The 23,592-nt window shown below is 35.3% G+C and overlaps 1 protein-coding gene across 4 annotated transcripts in view; it reads left to right on the top strand.

Annotated features, from left to right (window-relative positions):
• Positions 1–23,592, top strand: part of HEATR5B (HEAT repeat containing 5B) — a 90,178-nt gene that overhangs the window by 12,329 nt on the left and 54,257 nt on the right. For 3 of the 4 annotated variants that reach the window (XM_045549394.1, XM_045549395.1, XM_045549397.1), the window contains exons 6-18: positions 179–350; positions 1,859–2,016; positions 3,005–3,254; positions 5,982–6,137; positions 6,599–6,849; positions 8,695–8,806; positions 9,983–10,135; positions 11,199–11,298; positions 11,642–11,751; positions 12,616–12,779; positions 13,778–13,953; positions 15,922–16,027; positions 18,746–18,936. In XM_045549394.1, the coding sequence (XP_045405350.1) occupies positions 179–350; positions 1,859–2,016; positions 3,005–3,254; positions 5,982–6,137; positions 6,599–6,849; positions 8,695–8,806; positions 9,983–10,135; positions 11,199–11,298; positions 11,642–11,751; positions 12,616–12,779; positions 13,778–13,953; positions 15,922–16,027; positions 18,746–18,936 (2,099 nt within the window). The remainder of the gene's footprint in view (positions 1–178; positions 351–1,858; positions 2,017–3,004; positions 3,255–5,981; positions 6,138–6,598; positions 6,850–8,694; positions 8,807–9,982; positions 10,136–11,198; positions 11,299–11,641; positions 11,752–12,615; positions 12,780–13,777; positions 13,954–15,921; positions 16,028–18,745; positions 18,937–23,592) is intronic. The other variant, XM_045549396.1, reaches the window with a different exon arrangement.

The raw sequence follows: 23,592 nt of genomic DNA, 5'->3' as shown, positions 1-23,592 counted from the left end.
ATCTCTTAAGGATAACTGTTCTTCATTGCCTAATGTCCAGTGTCTTGAAAACTGTTGTTTCATATATTTTGTCCAGTTTTTTGGTTATTTCAGGAGAGAGGGTGAATCTGGTTCGTGATATTCCATCTCTAGAAGCAGAAGTTGTAGGATGTAATTTACTTTTTGTTTTTAATTTTAGTGTCTACTAGAACTACAGAATGAAGCTGTATTCATGTGGACTGCTGAACTGGAAAATATAGCCACTCTGTGTTTTAAGGCTTTGGAAAATTCAAATTATGGGGTGCGAGTAGCAGTGGCTAAACTCTTGGGAACAGTCATGGCTACAGCATTGATGCCAAAACAGGCAACAGGTATTGTTGTTTGCCAACCCCTGATTTAGACTGCAATAGATATTTGAAGGTTTATGGAACGCTTCCTTCTTCTTCTTTTTTTTTTTTGAGACAGAGTCTTTCTCTGTCACCTCAGCTAGAGTGCAGTGGTATCATGATAGCTCACTGCAGCCTCAAACTCCTGGGCTCAAGCGATCCTCCTGCCTTAGTTTCCCAAGTATCTGGGACTACAGGCCTACACTACCATGCCTGGCTAGTTTTTCTATTTTTAGTAGAGATGGGGTCTTGCTCTTGCTGAGGCTGGTCTTGAACTCCTGACCTCAAGTGATCCTCCAGCCTCAGCCTCCCAGAGTGCTAGGATTACAGGCGTGAGCCACTGTGCCCAGCCTATTTGCTAATTTCTTACTTTCAATCTCTGATGCGTAGATACTCATTTATACCACAGTCTTAATTTTCAATTTTTCTTGACCATTATTATAAGCAGAATCAGAGGCAGCATTGACTTTTCAGGTGACTCTTGCTTTGCCCTACAGTTCCGTAGGGATGTCTCAGGGGTGGTTGTGAGTAGGTGTGAGTGAAGCCGGCTCTGCCGTTGTCTCCACCCCTACCCCACCTCTGTGTAGTAGAAAGAGAACCAGATGTTTTAGGTTCAGATCCTACCCTTCATATTTATTACCTGTGAAACGCTATTTAATTTCTTTGACCTTTGGTTTCTTTGTCTTTAATGACAATTATTTCATTAGGTGATGATGTAACAATTTAAAGTACTAACTGTGTACCAGGCACTGAATTAAGTATATTAAAAAATTTAATTCTCACAAAAGCTTTATGAATTATAAGTACTGGTATTACCATTTTATAGATGAAGAAATTAAGGCTTAGAGAGATTGTATAACTTGTGTTCTAAAGAGTGTTCTAGTAAGTGTCAGAATTGAAATTTAAACTTAGGCAGCCAAATTCCAGGGCCTACATTCTTAACTGTGAGCTTTATTAACTTCTCTGTAGAATTTTTGTGAGTATTGTGTTTGCTACTGTGTGGGAAAGGACTTTATGAAGTATGAAGGTATTTATAAGATATGAAGTTGGTTTGGTTCCCAGTGACATTTTAATCCATTGGTAACTACTGTATAGAAAGCACTGTGTTGAGAAAGTTTCTTTTTGCCCGTCTTAGTTGGGAATGAGAGCTGTGACCAGTTAGTAGTTTCTGCTCTGGGTGTGCTGTGTCCTTCTTGTGCTGCATATAGTATTAAATTTATCATTATTAATAGACTATTTTGGCATAGATTTATTGAACTGAATTTATTTTCTAGCTCCTTCTGTTTTTTTCTTAGCATTTTTTGCTTCAAAATTGATTTAAGTCTACAAAAACATTATAAATTTTAAGAAAAATTTTTATGAGGAAACTAAATCCTGTCCTTATCATAGTAAGTTATCCTTAAAAATAGAGTATTAGAAATATGATTTAACTATTAGCAAAAAATATGCTTTAGAAATATATTTGCTTATGAATTTCCTTTTCTTCCTGAAAGTAATGCGTCAGAATGTGAAGCGAGCGACACTGGATGAAGTCTTGGAACTCATGGCTACAGGATTTCTACGTGGAGGGTCAGGTTTCTTAAAGAGTGGTGGAGAAATGTTAAAAGTTGGAGGGTCTGTTAATCGTGAAGTGAGAGTTGGAGTTACACAGGTTTGTAACATATATGTAGAAGAGAATTCTGTTCATATCCCTTGTGAAGTTTCATGAGAGTCTGTTACTAAGTAACAGCATATAACAGAGAGATATTTAAATATTGTCTGGTTCTTTCCAAGCATTTCTTTTACCAAATGAATGAATTACATTCAAATTCCAAATTACATGCTTATATGGAAAGGTAGTTACTTGATGTGTAAATAAGCCTGTCTATTATATTCATATAAATATCTAAAAATTTTTGCCAGATTATCCCTGGCAGAAAATCAATATATAATCAGTCAGTATTAATTGAAACTGCGTTTAGGTAGCTTGAGGCATTTAGATTTTAATATTCTCTGATTGACCCTATAGCTAAAAATATTACTTAATGCTTTGCATTTTCTATGGATGAATAACCACCTATGCAATTATAAGATTAAATCAGATATGAGATTATAGTTTCAAAATAATAACACCAAATAAAAAGTCATAGTTAGTGATCTAACAATAATTAACACCTAGTAAGATGAAATGGTGATCATAGTCAAAATCATGGCTTAAGTCAAAATCACAACAACTGAACCTTGTTGCACCTGAAACAAGTATAGAATAGAAGTAAACCATTTTATTTTATAGAGAAAATCATAAGCAAGTATTTTTAGCTCTAAGTGTGTGTTTATTTAGGATGTTAAGGTTTTCTTATTCCTGTAACCTGTTACCCTCCTGATCACGGAAGTGAATTCACGGAATTCACCTTTTCTTCCCTTCCTCACCACTCTCCGTTCTTCCTGAAGCAATTATCTTAAGAACTGTTGTTAGTCATGGATACTTTACCAGTAATTCCTATGCCAGAAGTACTAAAAAGATTTCAAGTTTAAATTTTCTGTTTTAGTCTCAAATATAATTTATTCTGCATGCTGTCATCAGTTACTTCTGTAGTTACTTTATCTATAATTACTGTTTACTTATATAAATTTATCTGAAGTTGTATCTTTATTTATAGGCGTATGTTGTTTTTGTTACAACACTGGGTGGTCAGTGGTTGGAGCGTAGCTTTGCCACATTCTTGTCCCATGTACTTGATCTGGTTTCCCATCCTCGGGCAACACAAACACATGTGGAGGCTGTGTACTCAAGACGATGTGTCTCCTTTATCCTAAGAGCTACTGTGGGCAGCTTGCTAGGTGAAAAAGCCCAGATTGCAGCTGCCAAAGAAATATGCCAAGCTATTGGAAAACAAATGAAAGCAGTAGGTAAGAATTTATATCATAATGTGTGTTGTCATTTAGTTCTTTTTTTATCATTCTTAATAAATACTAATAGATCTGATAAGTTTATACTTTTCTGGACAATGTTTTTATAGTCATTTTTATTTTATTTATTTATTTTTAAATCTTATTTATTTTTTTGAGACAGTGCAGTGGTGTCATTGTAGCTCACTGCAACCTCAAACTCCAGGGCTTAAGTGATCCTCCTGCCTCAGCCTCCCGAGTAGCTGGGACTATAGGCGCAAACCACGACACCCAGCTGATTTTTCTATTTTTGGTAGAGACGGGGTCTAGCTTGTGCTCAGGCTGGTCTTGTACTCACTGAGCTCAAGCCATTCTCCTGCCTTGGCTTCCCAGGCTGCTAGGATTACAGGTGTGAGCACTGTGCCCAGCCTGTAGTCATTTTTATTGAGTACTCTTATTTGATATTAAAATAATAATTATAGTGAAATAGAGTTTCTAAAGATTTGGCTAGCATGTTTGTAAGATTAAGCTTTCTGTTTTATTTCCAGTACCTATACTGATTTTACAACTCTCCCGGTATGCAGTAGCCTATAGAGTGCTGTCTTCAAGGAGTAATCTCAATGTAATTTTTCTTCTTGGAACCTGATGTGTTATAAACCTATGCTTTTGTTGTTTTCTTTCCTAATAGGCTTAATATGAAGACTTAGAGAGGAGCAATTACAGATGGTTATTAGCCCCCTATAAGATACACTGTGAAACCTCAGTAATTCATAATTACAAGAACTCCTTTTCTAAAAAGTGTCAATTTTATTAATTTTTCAGTGTAAAATAGTTATTGAGTATCTGAGTAATTCAAGGGTTTAAATAATTAGGGAGATACAGTTCTTGTCTTCATGGAGCTTATAATCCAATTATAAGGGGACTAAAGCAAGGCAAAGTATAAATTCTGCAAGACACTTTAGTTTTATCACTGTTGGAAATATATGTTAACTTTAATAAGGCAAATTATATCGCCTGATAAAGATCTTTAGAAATAAGGATTTAGGCTGGGCGAGGTGGCTCATGCCTGTAACCCCAGCACTTTGGGAGGCCAAGGCAGGAGGATCACTTGAGGTCAGATGTTTGAGACCAGCCTTGGCAACACAGTGAGACCCCATTTCTATAGAAAAATTTTAAAAATTTGCCAGGCATGGTGGTATGCACTTGTGGGAGGCTGAGATGGAAGGATTACTTGAGCCCTGGAGTTCAAGGCTGTAGTAAGCTATGATTGTGCCACTGCTCTCTAGCCTGGATAACAAAGCAACACCCTATCTCTAAAAAGATAAACAAAAAAACCAAGAATTTAATGAATAGCTATAATCAGTACTTTGTTTTTAGAGAATATATTAAATATTTTATAAAATTAATAAAAATATAGTTTAGTTATAGTTTTTGTTTATAATAGCTTAGTAAACCATTTTTAAATGTATAAGACTAACTGAAAATTATGAATTGTGAATTAAGTGGTGTTTAAAATAGTGAGGTATTGTTCTTTAGATACGTTAAAATAGTAATCTGTCCTAGGTTCACAAATTCAAAAATAATTGTGCATTGATTCATTAAAGAAATGTTTGAGTGCCAGAAACACTGTGCCAAATGGTGAGAGTAAAATAGCAAGCCAGAAATAGCCCCTGTCTTCAGGGAGCTTATAGTTTAGCAATCAAAATATCTGAAAAGAAAAGAGATACTTAATTATAGTCCACAATTTATTAATCTATTATGTTCTATAGAATTCTATATTATCTAGAATTCTATTATTTTATATTATATATTTTTATAATCTATTAATTCATGACAAGTGCAAAAGTAAAGAAAAATTTTACTATCATTTAAAGGTTATTAACCTTAAGGTCATAATTAGTTATTTGATTTTTTAAAAATTCCTAAAAGTATAATTAAACACAATGATGTATATGGGGGATTTATGGGCTAATTTCTACTATCAATAAATAATTCCACAAGGGATCTTTAGTTGTCTCATGTCAAATACATTTACACTCTATTAGAAGTTAAAAGGTAGGGAGAGGGGCCAGCAAAACTAATGGGAACTTTGAGAAGCATTCCAGTGAGAAGATCTAAAGACACTTTCCTTATAGATCCACTTTCTGGTCAGTAATTTTACAGTGATGCCTTCAACATTATTAGAGCCCTTGAAATAGCAATAATAATAATAATAAAGTAACAGTAATAGCTGCTAACATTTATTGAATGTGTATTGGGGGCAGCGTTGTGTTAAATTCCTTATATGCTTGACTTTTTAATCATCGTAATACCTTTTGAGAAAGGCACATAAGCCTTTTAACAGATGAGGAATTTGAGACAGAAAAGTTGAGTATCTTGCCTAATGTCAGGTAACTAACATGACTCATGGAATTAGGATTTGAATCCAAGTGTTCTTTCTCCAGAGTGTGTGGTTTTGTACACTGTGGATTGCTGTTGCTTTCTAAAATTAGGCTGTATTCCTACAAGCAGTCAAATGTATACCTCAGGATATATATTAGCATTGTCATAAAGTCATTAAACAGTGTTTTTAAGTCAATTCAATGTTTAGTTTTACAAGTTTTTTGCTGAGAAATAACTGCATAGAGTTTTTAACACTCAGCCATCGATTGGTATGACTAAAAACATGAATAGTGTAGACCAAAAGATTTATATCACAGTTTCACAGTTCAGTTCACCCACATCAAAGACATGATTTTGTGTTTCTAGAAGCAGTAGTGAATGATACTAGTGGTGAAAACAAATCTGGCGCAGCAGACATCGCAGCCAGCCAGCATGTCATGGTCTGTGCACTGCAGGAGCTCGGGAGCCTGGTGCAGAGCCTGAATGCCACTGCATCCCCCCTTATTCAGGAAGCATCAATAGGTATGACGTTCACTTACTCACTGGCATGTTTTTTCTCTGTTCTTCAAAGTCATAGTGTGATTGATATTTAATTCCTGATTAGTTCTGCTTATCATCATAATTATCAGTTTAAGTCATTGGGTTTCATTTAAGTTAAGATTCATTGTAATAGGGAATATGGGGTTTGGGAGACAAATGGGAAACAGTCATGGTAGTTGTTTCTAATAACTGATTAAAATTTGTTAAAGACTTCCATTTAATTTTGCATCAACATTTATGTTTTATGGCTATATTTGTACTGTGTTCTATGTAGAAAATGTTGCTTTAAAGTACTGTGCTGTTTATAAGTAATATATGTGGTTTTTGTGTGACAATTAGATGTGTGAAATTATGATTTTAATTACTGTGTTATATACATAGTCTTAGTTTCTGAAGTCATTTGACTTTATTAATGAGTAATATTTTGAGTATTTCTTTTTTAGGACTTTTGGAGATTGTGACTTCAGTGCTGCTTCATCCAAGTATGGCTGCCCGACTTGCTGCTGCATGGTGCTTGCGCTGTGTGGCTGTGGCATTACCTTTCCAGTTGACACCATTTCTAGACAGGTGTGCAGAACGGCTCAACAACTTGAAGACTTCACCAGAGGCTGTTAGTGGATACAGTTTTGCAATGGCTGCTTTGTTGGGTGGAGTTCATCAGTGTCCTTTGGGCATTCCTCATGCCAAAGGAAAGGTATGACCGAGACCCTAGATTTGTGAACGCTATTACATGGGCTTTAGTCTATATAGGAACACTGCTGTTTTTAATGTTGAATTGAGTGATCAAATAACAGTAGTTTTCCTATGTTAATATAGTGTTCTGCTAATATGGGGTTAATTATAATTTGATATTTAATTCAGATATAGGAATAATAGGCTTGTTCCGGGTATAGTATGTTCTAATTTATTTTAGAGGGGAAAAACCTACGGTAATTATTTAAAAACCACCTTTTCGTTCAGCTTTTAGAAACAAAAGTTCACATTGCTGTATTCAAAGATGTCAGGAGAATATGCTGTTGCCATATTTCGCATTTTGATAATACTTAAAAATTGACCATGTAATATTCTGAAATTTAAAAAAAATTAAAAATTTAAAAAAATACTTAAAAATTGAATGGGTTTTACTCTGTTGTTTTGGCTAGAGTGTAGTGGCATCATCATAGGTTACTGCAACCTCAAACTCCTGGGCTCAAGAGATCTTCCTGCCTCACCCTCCCGCGTAGCTGGGACTACAGGCACATACCACCAAGCCTGGATAATTTTTCTATTTTTAGTAGAGACATGGTCTTGCTCTAGCTCAGGCTGGTCTCGAACTCCTGGCTTTAAGCAGTCCTCTTGCCTTGACTTCTAAGAGTGCTAGGATTATGGGCATGAACCACTACGCCTGGCCTAGCGCTAGATTTTGAAATTCTGATTTTTTTCTGAGACATTAGGCCCAAATCCATTCATTCTTATGAGTTCCATAGCTACTACTTGACTCCAGGTTTCCATTTCTCCCTTTCTCATGTAGTTGCTTCCCCATTGTTTATCTTTCTTGAAGTCTTTTTTTTCCATCTTCCTCATACTGCTTTCATATTTCACATTTGCTCAGAGACCCTTAGGGACTGCCTGGCACTCAGAAAATAAAATATAATCTCCCCTGTCTGGTAAACTGGTACCTCATAATGTGCCTTCATTCCAGACGTTCATTGTAATTTCCTGCTACTCAGACAAGTCATCTTGCTTTCTTCCCAGGTCTTTTCAGCTTCATGCCTTTCCTCTGCTAACCTCTTACATTAGAATTTCATCCACTCCCCTGTTCACCTGTACCAAACTTAAATCTGTTTATTTAGAGGCCCAATTCAAGTTCCTTCTTTTTCATGAACTGTCTTTAAAACTATTGAGTCTATACTTGCCTTTCTCTGTGGATGTAAATACAACAAAGTACTCAGAACAGTGCTAGCCGATATAACCATTTAATACATGCTACCCTTATTGGTACTACTATCCTATATTCAAAGATTTGTTGAACTCTTGTTATGCATCTGCCATTAAGCTAATCTTATGGAGTTTATTGTCTTAGAGAATGAAGACACAGGATAAATAGAAAGTAGATTAAACAAGAAGTAGGAAAAGTGGGAAGTAGATTTATCACATGATTAAAAGACAAAATAGCACAGATGCTGTATTAATTTGTTTAATCTTTGCATGAGTGAGGTAGGCCCTTCTATTATTTATATATACCAGTGAGAGAACTAAGGGCATGGAGGTTAAGTTGTACCAGATCAGAAGGCCGCTAAATGGCATAGTTGGGATATGAACCCAGGCAGGCTGGCTCTAGAGCTTATCCTTAGCCCCTACACTGTTCTGGGTCTCCTCGGAGTCATCAGTGCAGTTGAGACTGAATAGGCCTTGATGTTGCCTCTTTAAAAATATTTTAACAGCAACAACAAAATAAAAGGACAACTTATTTTTAAATAAAGTATACTAGTTATATGCTTTCTTATTTGGTTTATTTGAGTTGTTGAAATTAAAACCCAATTCTAAACTTTTCTTGCAGATGGTAGTTAGTATTGCTGAAGATCTTTTACGAACTGCTGCACAAAATAGCAGGCTGTCTTTACAGCGCACCCAAGCTGGATGGCTTTTACTTGGAGCACTTATGACTTTAGGTATAATTATATTTGAGTAGGATTTTGTCTTACACTATAACTGTCAGTAGACTCTAAAGCAAATTTAATTTAAAAATATTAAACTTCACATCTAGACTTTGAATGAGGTTATAAAATGGTAAAGATGTTATCCTTATCATTTGGTAGTAGATTTCTCTTTTTGGTAAAATTCTGCTTTAGTACATTTAATGAGAAAGTTGTCAGCAAAGTTTCACCTTTACCATCAGAATAGCCATTGTCTACCTGACTAGCTTATTGTTAATCAAAAGAGATAGAATATGGTGGTCACATTCCATCCCCTAAGTGAAGATCAGCGATGCGATTTTAGTGGAGTGGTAAAGTCACAATCGGTATTGTTGGTGCTGCTTTTTTGGGGTAACAAGGCCTTATGTGCTTCACTTTCCAAATGCTATGACAAATCTGAGATACAGGTAAAGTTTAGCATTGTACACAGGACAGAAATATATATATTATCATTGCGATGAGGTGTGTCCACTTTTTAGTTCACAGGTTTGGCTGTTGCCATAAAAAGTATGTGGGTATATGTACTACAAAGTTATTCACTGTTCTCAGCATTATATTGGAAATTATACTTTGACCTAGTTTTCTTTTCTAAAGAAAATAAAAAGTGTTAACTGTTATCCAGAAGTTTATGTTAAGTTTGTTAAGTGGTATGTTAAATGAATTCCTTAGCAATGTAAATACAGGTTCCTAGTTCTGAATATGCTGCTTCTCCATGAAACTAAATTGACCTTATAAATTGCCCACAAAATGGAGGAATATATATGTGTGTGTGTGGGAGTGGGTGTATCTGTTTATGTACATATATATTTATGAAAAAGATCTCATACGTCCCAGATACATTTTATCATTGAGACTATGTAATCCACCATTCTGAATATAGTTGGGTAATTTTTAAAAATTGCTTTTTGTGTATTTGTTTTATGTTTGGATGCTAAAAATATTGATACTTTTAAAGTAAATTGTATTATGCTTTAATAGATGTATATCTTACTGGATAAAGAACATTTTGAAAATAATGTTAATTTTAAAGATAAAAAGAGTGAAATTACAGAGAGATTATTAAAGCTTGAGTGGGGACTCAAATTTTCTTTTTCTTTTGTTTGTAGTGTATGTTACCTATATATGGTTTTGTATTCTTATTTTCTTGGTTAGGACCATCTGTTGTCCGTTACCATCTGCCCAAGATGTTGTTATTATGGCGAAATGTTTTCCCTCGTTCTTTAAAGGAATTAGAGGCTGAGAAGGCACGTGGTGATTCTTTTACCTGGCAGGTGACTTTGGAAGGTCGTGCTGGAGCTTTGTGTGGTAAGAACTGAAAAGATTGTGCTTTCAGAATATGATGATGTTACTAAAGTATTTGTGAAGAAAAGGAAAAATCACTATTGTAGTTTTTTTATTTTACATAGTAATGATAAATTCATGGACTTTCGGATTTAGAAAGAAACTTTATAAATGGTCGACTCCAGTTTGCTAATTTTGTAATAAAAATGAAGCTGAGACTCAGAGTGGTTAGAGGTGGTGATAAGACAGGAGCTAGAACTCAGGCCTCTGATTCTCACTTGTTGCAGACTTTGCCTGTCAAAGAAGCACTGACTTACCATGTTAAAAAAACCCAAGAGGTATATAAAGGAAAAAAATCTCAGGATTACCAAGGTTATTGAGTTTACAGTTTGTCTTTTCATAATGGAAAAACAGCTGTTTTTTCACATCATTATCAGATCTTCAAACCTTAATACATTTTTCAGAAATCAACATTACAAAAATTATGGATATACTTGTTTTTGTCTAGGAATTAGCAGCTTCCAGGAAAGGCTCAAGTTTTGATTAATTTGGAAACTAGAATTACATTGGCTGTTCCTGTTCTTTTTTGGTTTATCTCAGGGTGAAAATCCTCCTTTTTCCAAACTGGGAGAGAGAGAGACACGCTTAACCATGAGGGCGGCTGGGCAAGGGGTCAGTTTTGCTCCCACAAATCTAAGAGGTGTTTCAGTCTTGGCTCTGTTGCTGAAGAGCCAATAAAGATATTCCTTCTCACTGGATCATTTTGTTCACTACGTTCTGTTTTAAAACTGCTTGCTTTGTAGTTATCTGAATTCCTGTGGGGTTATAGTCCTCTGAATTTGCACTTACAGAAATCTAACAAATATCTTCCCTCCCTCCGTTTCTGCTGTCCACCCTTCCTGTAGCCTTCTCTAATGATTTTTCTGTGTAGTTGTTGCTGGGTTTTCTTTTGGTTTCACATGGTTTCAAAACCTTGTATTTTATAGTAATTAAGAATTATAGGTGCCCTTATATTTATGTAATTTAATGAATTTATTCATGGTCATAAAAGCTGCTCCAAATCTGTCCTTTCAAAAATTTTGTCTAGCCATGAGGAGTTTTGTCGCACATTGTCCTGAGCTCCTAACTGAAGATGTGATTAGAAAATTGATGACTCCTATTGAATGTGCCATGACTATGATGTCGCAGTAAGTAAGCAATTATGACAAGTTCACATCCTATTTTATATATCAATAAATAAATTTATTTATTTATATAATTCTCAGTCATATTTTGTACTTCCTTCTAGAATCATCCAGGAAACATATAAAACTTTATTTTTGTAAAGTGACTTTAAAAATTGCAGCAATGGTGTGGATTGAAATACAATTATATCTTAAAGTGTTTCTGTTACTAACAGTAAAGATCACACGATAAGCTAAAATGAAAATGTAATACTTACTTTGACAATACATTGACACATTGCTAAAAAAAAAAAGTTTGCAGTACTTATTCTAGTAAGCTGATACCAACTATCTTTTGATATTTCAGCATTCCATCTGTAATTAAAGCCCATGGAGCTCATCTGAAAGCTAGTGCTGCAATGGTCCGTTTAAGACTTTATGATATCTTGGCTTTGTTACCTCCAAAAACTTATGAAGGTAAATAAAATTTGCAGTATCTGATAAAAATTCTTTACAGTTCTTCACAGTATTATAGAGTTCTGACTAAGGCTCTCCTACTGACTCACCTTGCCAAGGAAGGTTTTCTTCCTTTTTATTATACTTTTCATTTTACTTTTCTTCAAGTGGAGTAGCTGACATAGTACTTACTGTATTCTCCTGTTCTAAGCCCTTTATATGTATTAGCTTTGCTGACTTTAGCATAACTTAGGAGGCAATTAGCCCCATTTAACAGATGAAAAATCTCAGGTAGAGAGAGGTAAAGTAACTTGTCCAAGTCTTAGAACTAGTAAGTGGCAGAGCTTGGATTCAAATCCAGCTGATTTATCTTCAAAGTCTGTGCTTTTAATTATTATCCTAATCTGCTTTATGTATATGGTAATATAGGCAGTAATGTAGGGATCTGGAGGAAGAATAGTAATGTATGTTATAGAAATCAAATATTATATAAAATATTAAAAGTAAAATAAACCATTGATTTCTCTCCAGTGTAACTATGGCCAAGAATTTTGGTATGCTCTGATTCAGTGTTTGCACATTATTGGGCAATGAGTAATAAATAATAGCCATATCGCATTTAATATATTTAAAATAAAGGCTCTTTCCTTTATTTGAATTTTTTGCTTATTTTAAATAATTTGGGCTAAAAGGCATATGATAATAAAGAAGTACTGTTATATATTAAAACCAGCATTAAAATATTTAATATAGATTTCTTTTAAAAAGGGAGCAGGGACTTAATTATATTATTCCTGTTGAACATGTTGCTGCTCTTTATGGGCAATGAGTGTAATTTTCATTAAAATTATTCTTTTTAATCTGATCTGAAGTTCTGTTTTGTAGGATCTTTCAATGCACTTCTTAGAGAACTGGTAGCAGAATTCACTTTGACTGACAACTCAGCCAACACAACTACTTCCCTCCTCAGATCCCTCTGCCATTATGATGACAGTGTTCTTCTTGGTTCCTGGCTTCAAGAAACTGATCATAAATCAATTGAAGACCAGGTAGTAAACCATACAGGGAAGTGAAACACTAGCTTAATGTAAAACAATGGTCCTATTACACATTGTCATTTAGAAAGAAAATATTGTAGACTAAGGTTTAATTTTTACTTAGCTTTCTTAGACACTTAAATATAGCAACCTGGTGGTGGATAAATAGTGAAAAAAGGTAAACAGCAGTAGTTAGGATTTGCAAATTACCTTTATTCAGTTTTCTTTGCATTTAGATACCCTGTGGTGGCTATCGTGAAGATCAGTTTTAACTTACTTTTTGGTTATCTGTGTTTTGTTTTGTGACAGGTGGGAGCGGAATGGGAGTTGGTAGGTTGAAGATTTAGAACCTCTTTTGCTAACAGAATGTTATTTCTTATGTACTTTTGAAAATATGTGACTAAAGCTCCCTTTTAAATAAGTTTTTTAGGTTTAAGTTATTGCTCATATTGTTTTGTTCACACATTAAGATGGGTAGTGTAAAAATATTTTAGAATGAACAAGACTTTTTTTTTTTTTAAGACAGAGTCTTGCTCTGTTGTCTGGGCTAGAGTGCAGTGGCATCATCATGGCTCACTGAAACCTCAAAGTCGTAGACTCAAGCAATTCTCCTGCCTTAGCCTCCCAAGTAGCTGGGATTACAGGTGTGTGCCACCATGCCTGGCTAATCTTTCTGTTAATATTTTTTGTGGAGGTAGGGTCTCTTGTTCAGGCTGGTTCTAACTCCAGGCCTCAAGCTCTCCTTCCTCCTGGGCCTCCCAGAGTGCTAGGATTACAGGGGTAAGCCACTGCACCTGGCCAAGACTTTTCTTAAAATTGTGTAAGGTGTTACTGATGATTTTTTTTAATGGCTGAGTTGTATTTTTATCTGTTTTAAAATGTTCAGATCCGGTTATTCTTTTTTTGTTGCCTTTTCTCCTTTCTCCCCTATTCTATTCCTCATGCCTAATACTTAGTATGTGAATTTCGTAAAGTCGATTTTGAATAATTTTTATTTCACTGTTTTGCAGCTCCAGCCAAACAGTGCATCTGGAAGTGGGGCTCTGGAGCATGATCCTTCCTCCATTTATTTACGAATACCTGCTGGAGAAGCTGTGCCTGGTCCTCTCCCTCTTGGAGTCTCAGTCATTGATGCCTCCGTGGCTCTTTTTGGTGTAGTGTTTCCTCATGTTTCATATAAACACCGGTTAGTATAAAGTGAATCAGGTAATTTTAGTTAAATATAAATTACATTCAAACAGTAGATTTTCTCATCCCAGTTAGCTCTGGAATAAAGAGAGTTAAATCCTAGCTGCTTGGAGGTTGAGGCAGGAGGATTGCTTGAACTCAGGAGTTTGCGGTTACAGTGAGCTATGATGACGCCACGGCACTCTAGCCTGGGCAACAGAGTGAGACCCTGTCTCAGTAAAACAACAACAACAAATATAAAATAAGCCGGGCGCGGTGGCGGTGGCTCACGCCTGTAATCCTAGCACTCTGGGAGGCCGAGGTGGGTGGATCGTTTGAGCTCAGGAGTTTGAGACCAGCCTGAGCAAGAGTGAGACCCTGTCTCCACTAAAAATAGAAAGAAATTATATAGACAACTAAAAGTATATATAGAAAAAATTAGCCAGGCATGGTGGCGCATGCCTGTAGTCCCAGCTACTTGGAAGGCTGAGGCAGGAGGATCGCTTGAGCCCAGGAGTTTGAGGTTGCTATGAGTGAGGCTGACACCGCGGCATTCTAGCCTGGGCAACAGAGTGAGACTCTGTCTCAAAAAAAAAAAAAAAAAAAAAAAAAAAAAAATATATATATATATATAAAATAAAATAAATACCCAATAATGGAAGAATGAGTGAATAGACAATGGAAGTTTCATAGGCTGGAATACTTTTTTACAGAAATGATGTTTTGATATCAGAAAATGCTCATGATACCATACTAAATTAAAAAGGTAAAAGGCAAGAAGTGATCCCAGCTTCGTTTTTTAAAGTACATAAAAATGTACGTATGTATATAAGCACGTACAAATATGTATAAACGTATGATAAAGACCTAAAAGAAAATGTACCAGAGGGTAACAATGGTTAATTTCTATGTAGTAGCTTTGTGTTAATATTTTTCAAATTAAATGAAATAACTATAAAAAGGAAAAAAAAGTTTTATTTTTAAATAAGCTTTTTTAAAAAAGTTATGTATTTGAGGTCAGGTATAGGCAAGTGGTAGTGTTGGAGACTGTGTATGTACTCTGTGTGTGTGCTTGTTCTAGGAGTGTAAATATGCCCTGCTTTCTCAAGCACAGAAGTTGTGGATCTATATTAGAGCAAGTGTAGAAGTAGTTAACGTTAGCCCCAAGTAGTTCAAACTAGAGTTCATGCTCAAGACTAGATTTTTTTCTTCTGTGAGTTTCTGAAGAATGCTTTAACCTAAGACCTATAGTCTATTATAAATTGAGCTTACATCCTTGTAGTGACCTTAGAGAGATTTTGATTTCCTACTTTAGGTCATAGTTATAACATTAAATCCAACTCCCTGGAATCCTTTGCTTATACCATTTCTTTTGAGGAGAATGATCTCACTCTCTTTTATAAGAATAGTCTAAAATGGCCATAATTTTTTTGGAAAGCTGTCTCATTTTAAAAATTTGAAATAACATAAAAAGCAATTCACTTCTGGTTATTTACATTTAAAAAAATTAACCAGAGCCACATCTTTTCTGAATTCTCCCAGTAGCTTCTGAGGCTAGGACATAAAGTACTATTTTCTTCTGTGTAGGAGTATTTTGTAAAAAGAAAAAAATTAGGCCACATTTTAAAATTTCTAACTTAAAAATCCTCTGGATATACGTAGTTATTGTTATTCAAGAAATCTTGAACACCTTGTATATACCAAGCACTTGGTTAGACACTGGTGTTAATGTTGAAGTCCACTGCAATTGTGATTTTAATTTGCTAATTGAAATTTAATAGTCTCTTGTGTTATTCTATTTAATAATCGTATGTCCATATATTAATTTGGGAGTAGGAAATCTGGTTTGGACCAGCTGTGGGAATGAAATAGAAAAGAGACAGCATAGGCATTATTTGCTAAACAATTAACTTGTACCCTTCTTATCTCTGTTTTTTGCGCCTTATTTGAATATATTGCTAATGTGAACTTTATCCTCCTATTATAGATTACAAATGTTGGATCACTTTGCCGAATGTGTTAAACAAGCCAAAGGAGTCCGCCAGCAGGCTGTGCAGCTTAATATATTTACTGCTGTTCTTAGTGCACTAAAGGTATTTACTTTTAAAACATAATTAATACTCTGAAATAAGATTTTAGTTAATGCCTTTAATAAGCCAGGCATATCAAGATTATTATAATGTTTATATGTATATCACTTGATAACTGTGTGGGTTTTTTTTTTTTACCTTACTTAAATTGCTAGAAACTTTAGGTTCATTGTAATTTTGTTTTTATTGTTGGGTTTTTGGGTTTTTTTTTTTTAGTGGGGTTTTGCAGTGTTGCTCAGGCTGATCTCAAACTCCTGGGTTTAAGTGATCTTCCCACCTCAGCCTACTGAATAGCTGGGATTACAGACATGTGCCTCTGTGCTTGGCTAGGCACGTTGTAATTAAATAAGTGCTTTATAGTTTAGTAATGTTAAAGTTCATATTTAAATTTGAGCCTCAGGTTTCACAAGGATGAGTACGTTCTTTCAGAATTTCCGAAGATGTCTGACTAATAAAATCAGATATTCTACTGAAAGTTAACTAAATAAAGTTTAAATTTGATTTGTGGTTTAGACTGTAAATCACATGAGGCTGTGTTATATAGTTGAAAGAATGTTGTATGTAGAGATTGTGTTCTGGTTTAGGTACTAACTAGGTTTGTGTCTACAGTAGTTCCTTTAACATTTCTGAGCTAAATTTCTATACATATGAAGTGGAATAAGTAGTCCCCCTCTCCCAATTTATGGTTTTGCTTTCTGCAGTTTCAGTTACCCATGGTCACCCGTGGTAAATATTAAATGGAAATTTCCAGAAATGAACAATTCATAAGTTTTCAATTGCGTACCACTCTGAGCAGTGTAATGAAATCTGACGCTGTCTTGCTCTGTCCTGCCCAGGACATGAATTATCCCTTAGTCCAGAGTATCCATGCTGTCTACACTACCTGCCCATTGGTCACCTAGTAGCCATCTGTCTCAGTTATCAGATTGGCTGTCGCTGTATTGCAGTGTTCAAGTTCAAGTAACCCTCATTTTACTTCATATTGGCCCCAAAGCGCAAGAGTAGTGATTCTGGCCATTCCGATATGCCAAAGAAAAGTCACAAAGTGCTTTCTTTAAGTGAAGAGGTGAAAGTCTCTACTTGATAAGGAAAGAAAAAAAATCATATGCTGAAGTTGCTGAGATCTACAGAAAGAATGAATCTTCTATCTGTGAAATTGTGAAGAAGGGAGAAGAAATTTGTATTAGTTTTGCTGTTACACCTCAGATTGCTAATATTATGGCCCTAGTGTGTTTAATAAGTGCTTAGTTAAGATGAAAAAGGCACTGAATTTGTGGGTGGAAGACATGAACAGAAATGTGATCCAACTGACAGCAGTCGGGTTCCATACTCACTGTACCTTCAGGCATCTGAGGTAGATCATGGAATGTATCCCATGTGCATAAAGGAGGACTACTGTAACAAATAGTTTGCCTATCCCACAGAGTTCATGCATGATACGATGCAGCCTCTAATAATGTATTTGAAAACTTTTTATATTATTAAGCTTTTTAAAATAAAATTGGTAGCAAATATAAATGTTTTAATGAACATGTCTTAAGTCATGTTTTGTAAGCATCAGAGAAAAGGAATATAGGTATTGATTATACAAATAAATACCATTTATATAACCATTAGTATATGCCCTACATAGAGACCATCAACTAATGCTGACATCTGAGCTTTTAAAAAAAGGAATGGAGGCCGGGCATGGTGGCTTACACCTATAATTGCAGCACCTTTGGAGGCCAACACAGGAGGATTGCTTCAGGCTAGGAATTTGAGACCAGCCTGGTCAACATAGTGAGACCTCGTCTCTAGAAAAAATAAAAAAAAAAATAGCCAGGTGTGTTGGTGTAAGCCTGTATTCTCGGCTACTTGGGAGGCTGAGGCCAGAGGATCACTTGTGCCCAGTTCAAGGTTACAGTGAGCTATGATTGTGCCACTGCACTCCAGCCTAGGCAACAAAGTGAGACTCTTGTCTCTTAAAAAAATAGAAAACTTAAAAATAAAATTTAAAAAATGGTAATGGGGTGGTAATGGTCACCTTCAATGGTGGGAAGAGTAGTGAGCCAACTATAATATTGCTGTACAGATTATGCTTTTTTTCATAGATATGCTAATGCCCCTGCTGTAGTTAACATTTTCCCCAGGCACCAGGACTTGGATTTTTGGTCTCATGTAAGTAAATTAGGTTCCAGGACAGTAAATGTAGTTAGAACATCATATAGTATGATGAACAAACTGTTTTAACATTAAGTTACTGAGTATTTTTACCTCATTTTGTCTTTAGATATATTGATTATACCCTTTAAGACATAATTATTATATCTTCTATGGAATTTTTTTGTCAATGAATCTAAGTCTCATATTCATCAGGCCTTTTCCCTTCCTTTGAGTGATAAATTTCAACCAGTTAAGTATAATGGTTGATTTAATAATACCATGTCCTTTATATATAAAAGCAACTTTTAAGTATGTCTTGACTCCCAGGGATTGATGGTTTTAGGGCCAGTCAGACTATAACTATGTTATATATCATATCATGTTCTGAAATCGTATTTCGGGAAAGTGATTACTATTTAACAGGTACTGATTTTAGGTATCAGTATATACATGTGAAAGTTGGCTGAAGAAAATAATGTATCAAGATATATGTATATTTACAAAGATTGTAGCACATTTTTTCTTTTATTTAACATGAATTTTGAATTGCTTTCATTTTTATAAAAATAAATATAGGGCTTAGCTGAGAACAAAAGTACTTTGGGACCTGAGGAAGTTCGGAAATCTGCTCTGACACTGGTTATGGGCGCTCTTGACAACCCAAACCCTATCTTACGATGTGCAGCAGGGGAGGCTCTTGGAAGAATGGCTCAGGTGGTTGGAGAAGCAACTTTTATTGCTAGAATGGCCCAATACAGCTTTGACAAGTAAGTGGGTCTCTTTACTAATAAGTAAGTTTCTTATGTAGGCAAACATGTCTTTTAAATAATCAATAATTATTAACTGGACTATATGTTTTCCACATAGTGTTATTATATAGCTTGTGACAATATTTTTAAATTTAATAATTGGTTAAATTCTAGAATCTGGAAAAGTTGTAATGTTAGATACTTTCAGTGTGGAGAGGGTTTCTAATCCAGCTCTTGAAATTTGCATAATGGAATCAAGAAGAATGTTAATAAGGACTTCTCTCAGTTATGTGTATTCATTTAAGAGATGCTTTGAAGTCATTTTCTCTTCTCTCTTCCCTTATCCCCCACTATTCTTTCTGTTAAATATTCTGTGACAGCACTTACAATTTGTCTTTCTTTGCAATAGGCAAACTGACCAGTCAGAGTCTTGGTGATGGTTATTCATCTCTTAACTTCTGAAGTTGCCAGAAGTCTGATCATGTATGGCTTATTGAGAGTTATAATCCAGTATTTAAAATGCAACCAAAATTGCTTTCTAGGCTCCTTTGTTATTTTAGGTACTTTATTCTTAGTGGTATTTTGTCCTGTTTTCTAATAGTAAATGACTATGTTGGGTGCATGATTTTGAATCGTTGTATTTTATGGTTTAAAAAGCATTATTGTGTATGTTCCTTTATTTGATCCTTTCCATTGTCCAAAGTAAAGTTTAGAGGTTACCTTCATTTAAAATCTCTACATTACCAGTTAAATATGAATAAAATGATGAAATCTATTCTTTCCAATAAACATTAAAAAAATACAGATGGCCAGGCACCCTGGCTTACACCTGTAATCCTAGCACTTTGGGAGACCGAAGCAGAAGGATTGTTTGAGGCCAGGAGTTCAAGACTAGCCTGAGCAAGAGCAAGACCCTGTCTCTATAAAAAATAAAAAAATTAGCAAGGCATAGTGATGCACACCTATTCCAGCAACTCAGGAGGTTGGGGCAGGAGGCTTGCTTAAACCCATGAGTTTGAGGTTGCAGTGAGATGTGATAACACCACTGCACTGTAGCCAGGGTGACTGAGCGAGACCCTCTCTCCAAAAAAAAAAAAAAAAAAATATATATATATATATATATACACACACATATATATACACACACACACATGTATGCATATTTGAGGGCTATCTGGAAAGTATCTAGTCATTGTTAATATAATGAGAACAATTACATGGCTGGATATAGATACACAACTTCCACTGCCATTTGTGGTGGAGTAACAGGGACTGGATTTACCCTCCTGTTTTAAACAGGTAGAAAAACAGGTAAAATAAATGAAAGAATGGTTTTCAGACATTGGACAACAGTGAGCACAAGACAGTGATCCTTGAGGGATGGAAAAGAAACAAGAGGAACACTAAAATTGCTCCAGATTATTGCTTAGAGGGAGTTTCCAGGCTGAAGTGCAGGAATAGGAATCCCAAATCCAACTGAGTTGAGGAGAGAGAATTTGGAATTTAGGGAGGCAAGATAACTAGAATGTATGGGGTAGAATAACAGAGAGGAGAGAGTTGCACAGAGAGTATGATCAGATGGATTATCTGAAGTCTTTGGCTGAGTACTGATATGTGCATGAGTTCAGGGAAACTGCTCAAGACCAGAGAAAGAACCAGCAAAAAGGAGTAAGTGAAACAATCCCCAGAATGCACACAGGGCTAAGAATAGTTTGTGTTTACACTATTTAGAATTGAAAGACCTCCTGAGGTGGAGTCCTCAGAAGGATATTGCATCAGTAATGAGTGCAACATCAACCCACCCTAAAAAAGCTTTATTAAAAGCAAGCCTTGAAAGAATCAAACTGATTCCTAGTAGTTTAACTGTATCCCAGAACAAAACCCAACAGTATTTAAAGGAATACATAAATGCAGTACTGAAGATCATAAAATTCACAGTATTCAATCAAAAATTAGCAGACATGCGAAAAACCAGAAAAATCAATCGATAGAATCAAGCTCAGAAATGAAAAAAAAGATGATGCAATTAGCAAACAAGAATGTTAAAATAGCCATTCTAAGTATGTTTCATGTTTTTGAGGAAGTACAGGAAAACCTGAGCATGAGGATAAGAAAAAAATAACCCACAGGAAACCTCTAGATATGTAAAATATATGAAATGAAAAAAATACAATGGATGGGATTAACAGAAGATTAGACATTGCAGAGGGAAAAAAATAGTAATGTTGAAAACATAGAATTAGAAACTATTCAAAATGAAGCACAGAGAGAAGAAAACTGGAATTTAAAACAGAGACCGGGTGCAGTGGCTGTGGTGGCTCACACCTGTCATCGCAGCAGTTTGGAAGGCTGAGGCAAGAGAATCACTTGAGCCCAGGAGTTTGAGGCTACAGTGAGCTATATGATCACACCATTGCACTCCAGCCTGGGTGACAGAGCAAGACCCTGTCTCTCATTGACTTCTGGGAACAATACCTACTGTCTAATATACATGTAATTGAAATCTCAGCAGTAAAGATAGGTCAGGAAAAGTATTAGAAGAAATAATGGCCAAAAAATTTCTAATTTTGGTGACAATTATAAACCCATAGATCCAAGAGCTTCAATAAACCCCAAATGGGAAAGATGAAAGAATAGCACATCGTATTCAAATTCCTTAAACCAGTGATAAGCCAGGGATGGTGTCATGCATCTTTAGTTGCAGCTACTAGAGAGGCTGAGGTAGAAAAATCACTTGAGGCCAGGAGTTCAAGCCTGCAGTGTGGTGTGGTATGATCTCAACTGTGAATAGCCACTGTACTCCAGCCTGGGCAGGATAATGAGGCCATGTCTCTAAAACAAAACAAAACAAAAAACAGCGATAAAGAGAACACCATAAAGGCAGCTAGTAGAAAAAAAATATTATGTAGAGGAACAAAGATAACAATAACAGCACTTTTAATCATAAACTGTGCAAGCAAAGGGCAGTGGAGTGACATCTTTAAAGTACTGAAAGAAGAAAAAAATCGTGTTGTACACCATAAATATTAATATATACTATTTTTATTTGGCAATTTAAATTTAAATTAAAAATGTATGTCTATACATCTAATGATGCAGTTTGTTTTTTTTGGAGACAAAGTCTGGCTCTTTTGCCCAGGCTAGAGTGCCGTGGCAGCAGCCTAGCTCACAGCAACCTCAAACTCTTGGGCTCAAGCAGTCCTTCTGCCTCAGCCTCCTGAGTAACTGGGACTACAGGCATGCGCCACCATGCCCGGCTAATTTTTCTATATATATTTTTAGTTGTCCATATAATTTCTTTCTATTTTTAGTAGAGACGGGCTCTCATTCTTGCTCAGGCTGGTCTCAAACTCCTGACCTCGAGCGATCCTCCTGCCTCAGCCTCCCAGAGTGCTAGGATTACAGGCGTGAGCCACCATGCCCGGCCCCTGATATTTTTTCATGATTAAAAAAAAAGCTCAGCAAGTTAGGAATTTCAGAAGAGAGCATCCTGAATCTGAAAAAGGGCATTTAGAAAAATCCACAATAAATATCATACTTAATGATTAAGACTGGTTGCTTTCCTCCTAATATTGGAAAGAAGGCAAGGATGTTTGCTGTCACCACTTCTGCTCAACATTGCACTAGACATGCTGGCCAACATTGCATTGGATGTGCAATAAAGCAAGTAAAAGAAATGAAAGGGATACAGATTGCAGAGGAAGAAGTAAAACTGTTTCTTCATAAATGAAATTGAAATGTATAAAGGAAATACTAAGAAGGCTTGAAAAAAACTGTTAGAACTAATAAGTTAGTATATTCTCAAGGTATCCAATAGTTAATTATATTTCTATGTCCTATTAATGAAAAATTAAAAATTGAAGTTTTTTGAAATTCCATTTACAAAGGATAAGAAACAAAATACTAAGGGATACAACTAACAAATTATGTGTAGGATTTATACACTGAGTTCTACAAAACATGGCTGAGAGAAATTAATGAAGTTATATAAATGAAGAAATATACTGTGATCATGGACCAGAAGACTCAATATTGTTAAGATAATAAGATGGCCAAATTCATATGTGCTATGAGTGTCTAATACATACTGGATTTTGAAGATTTGTTTTGAAAAAAGAATGTAAAATATCTCAATAATTTGTTGTATTGATTACATCTTGATATTTTAATATTTAGGATATATTGGGTTAAATAAAATTCTCTTTAATTCTGTGAATACAAATACCTTTTTAAAATATTTTCAAAACCAATTATAAATGCTTTATTTAAAAAACTATAAAAAAGTTTCAAATGACTCTTGGCTTTTTAAGGAATAATTAATACTAAAAACAGAGAAGTCAGATTTTCTCTAAAATTAAAATAGGCATTACTCAGTGAAATGTATAATTTTAACCCACTATTTTATTTATTTATTTTTATTTTATTTTTTTAGAGATAGGGTTTTGCTCTGTTGCCCAGGCTGGAGTGCAGTGGCATCATCATAGATCACAGTAACCTTGAACTCCTAGGCTCAAGCTAGTCTCCAGCCTTAGCATCCCAAGTAACTGAGACTACAGGTGTGCACCAACACACCCAGCTGGTTTTTTCTTATATTTGTAGAGACAGAGTATCGTTATGTTGCCCAGGCTGATCTCAAACTCCTGAGCTAAAGTGATCCTCCCACCTCAGCCTCCC

This window comes from Lemur catta, chromosome 4, assembly GCF_020740605.2.
Source record: "Lemur catta isolate mLemCat1 chromosome 4, mLemCat1.pri, whole genome shotgun sequence".
In the NCBI taxonomy this organism is placed as follows: domain Eukaryota; kingdom Metazoa; phylum Chordata; class Mammalia; order Primates; family Lemuridae; genus Lemur; species Lemur catta.
Note: the sequence above shows the minus strand (reverse complement) of the source record. Positions and strands in the feature narration are given on the sequence as shown.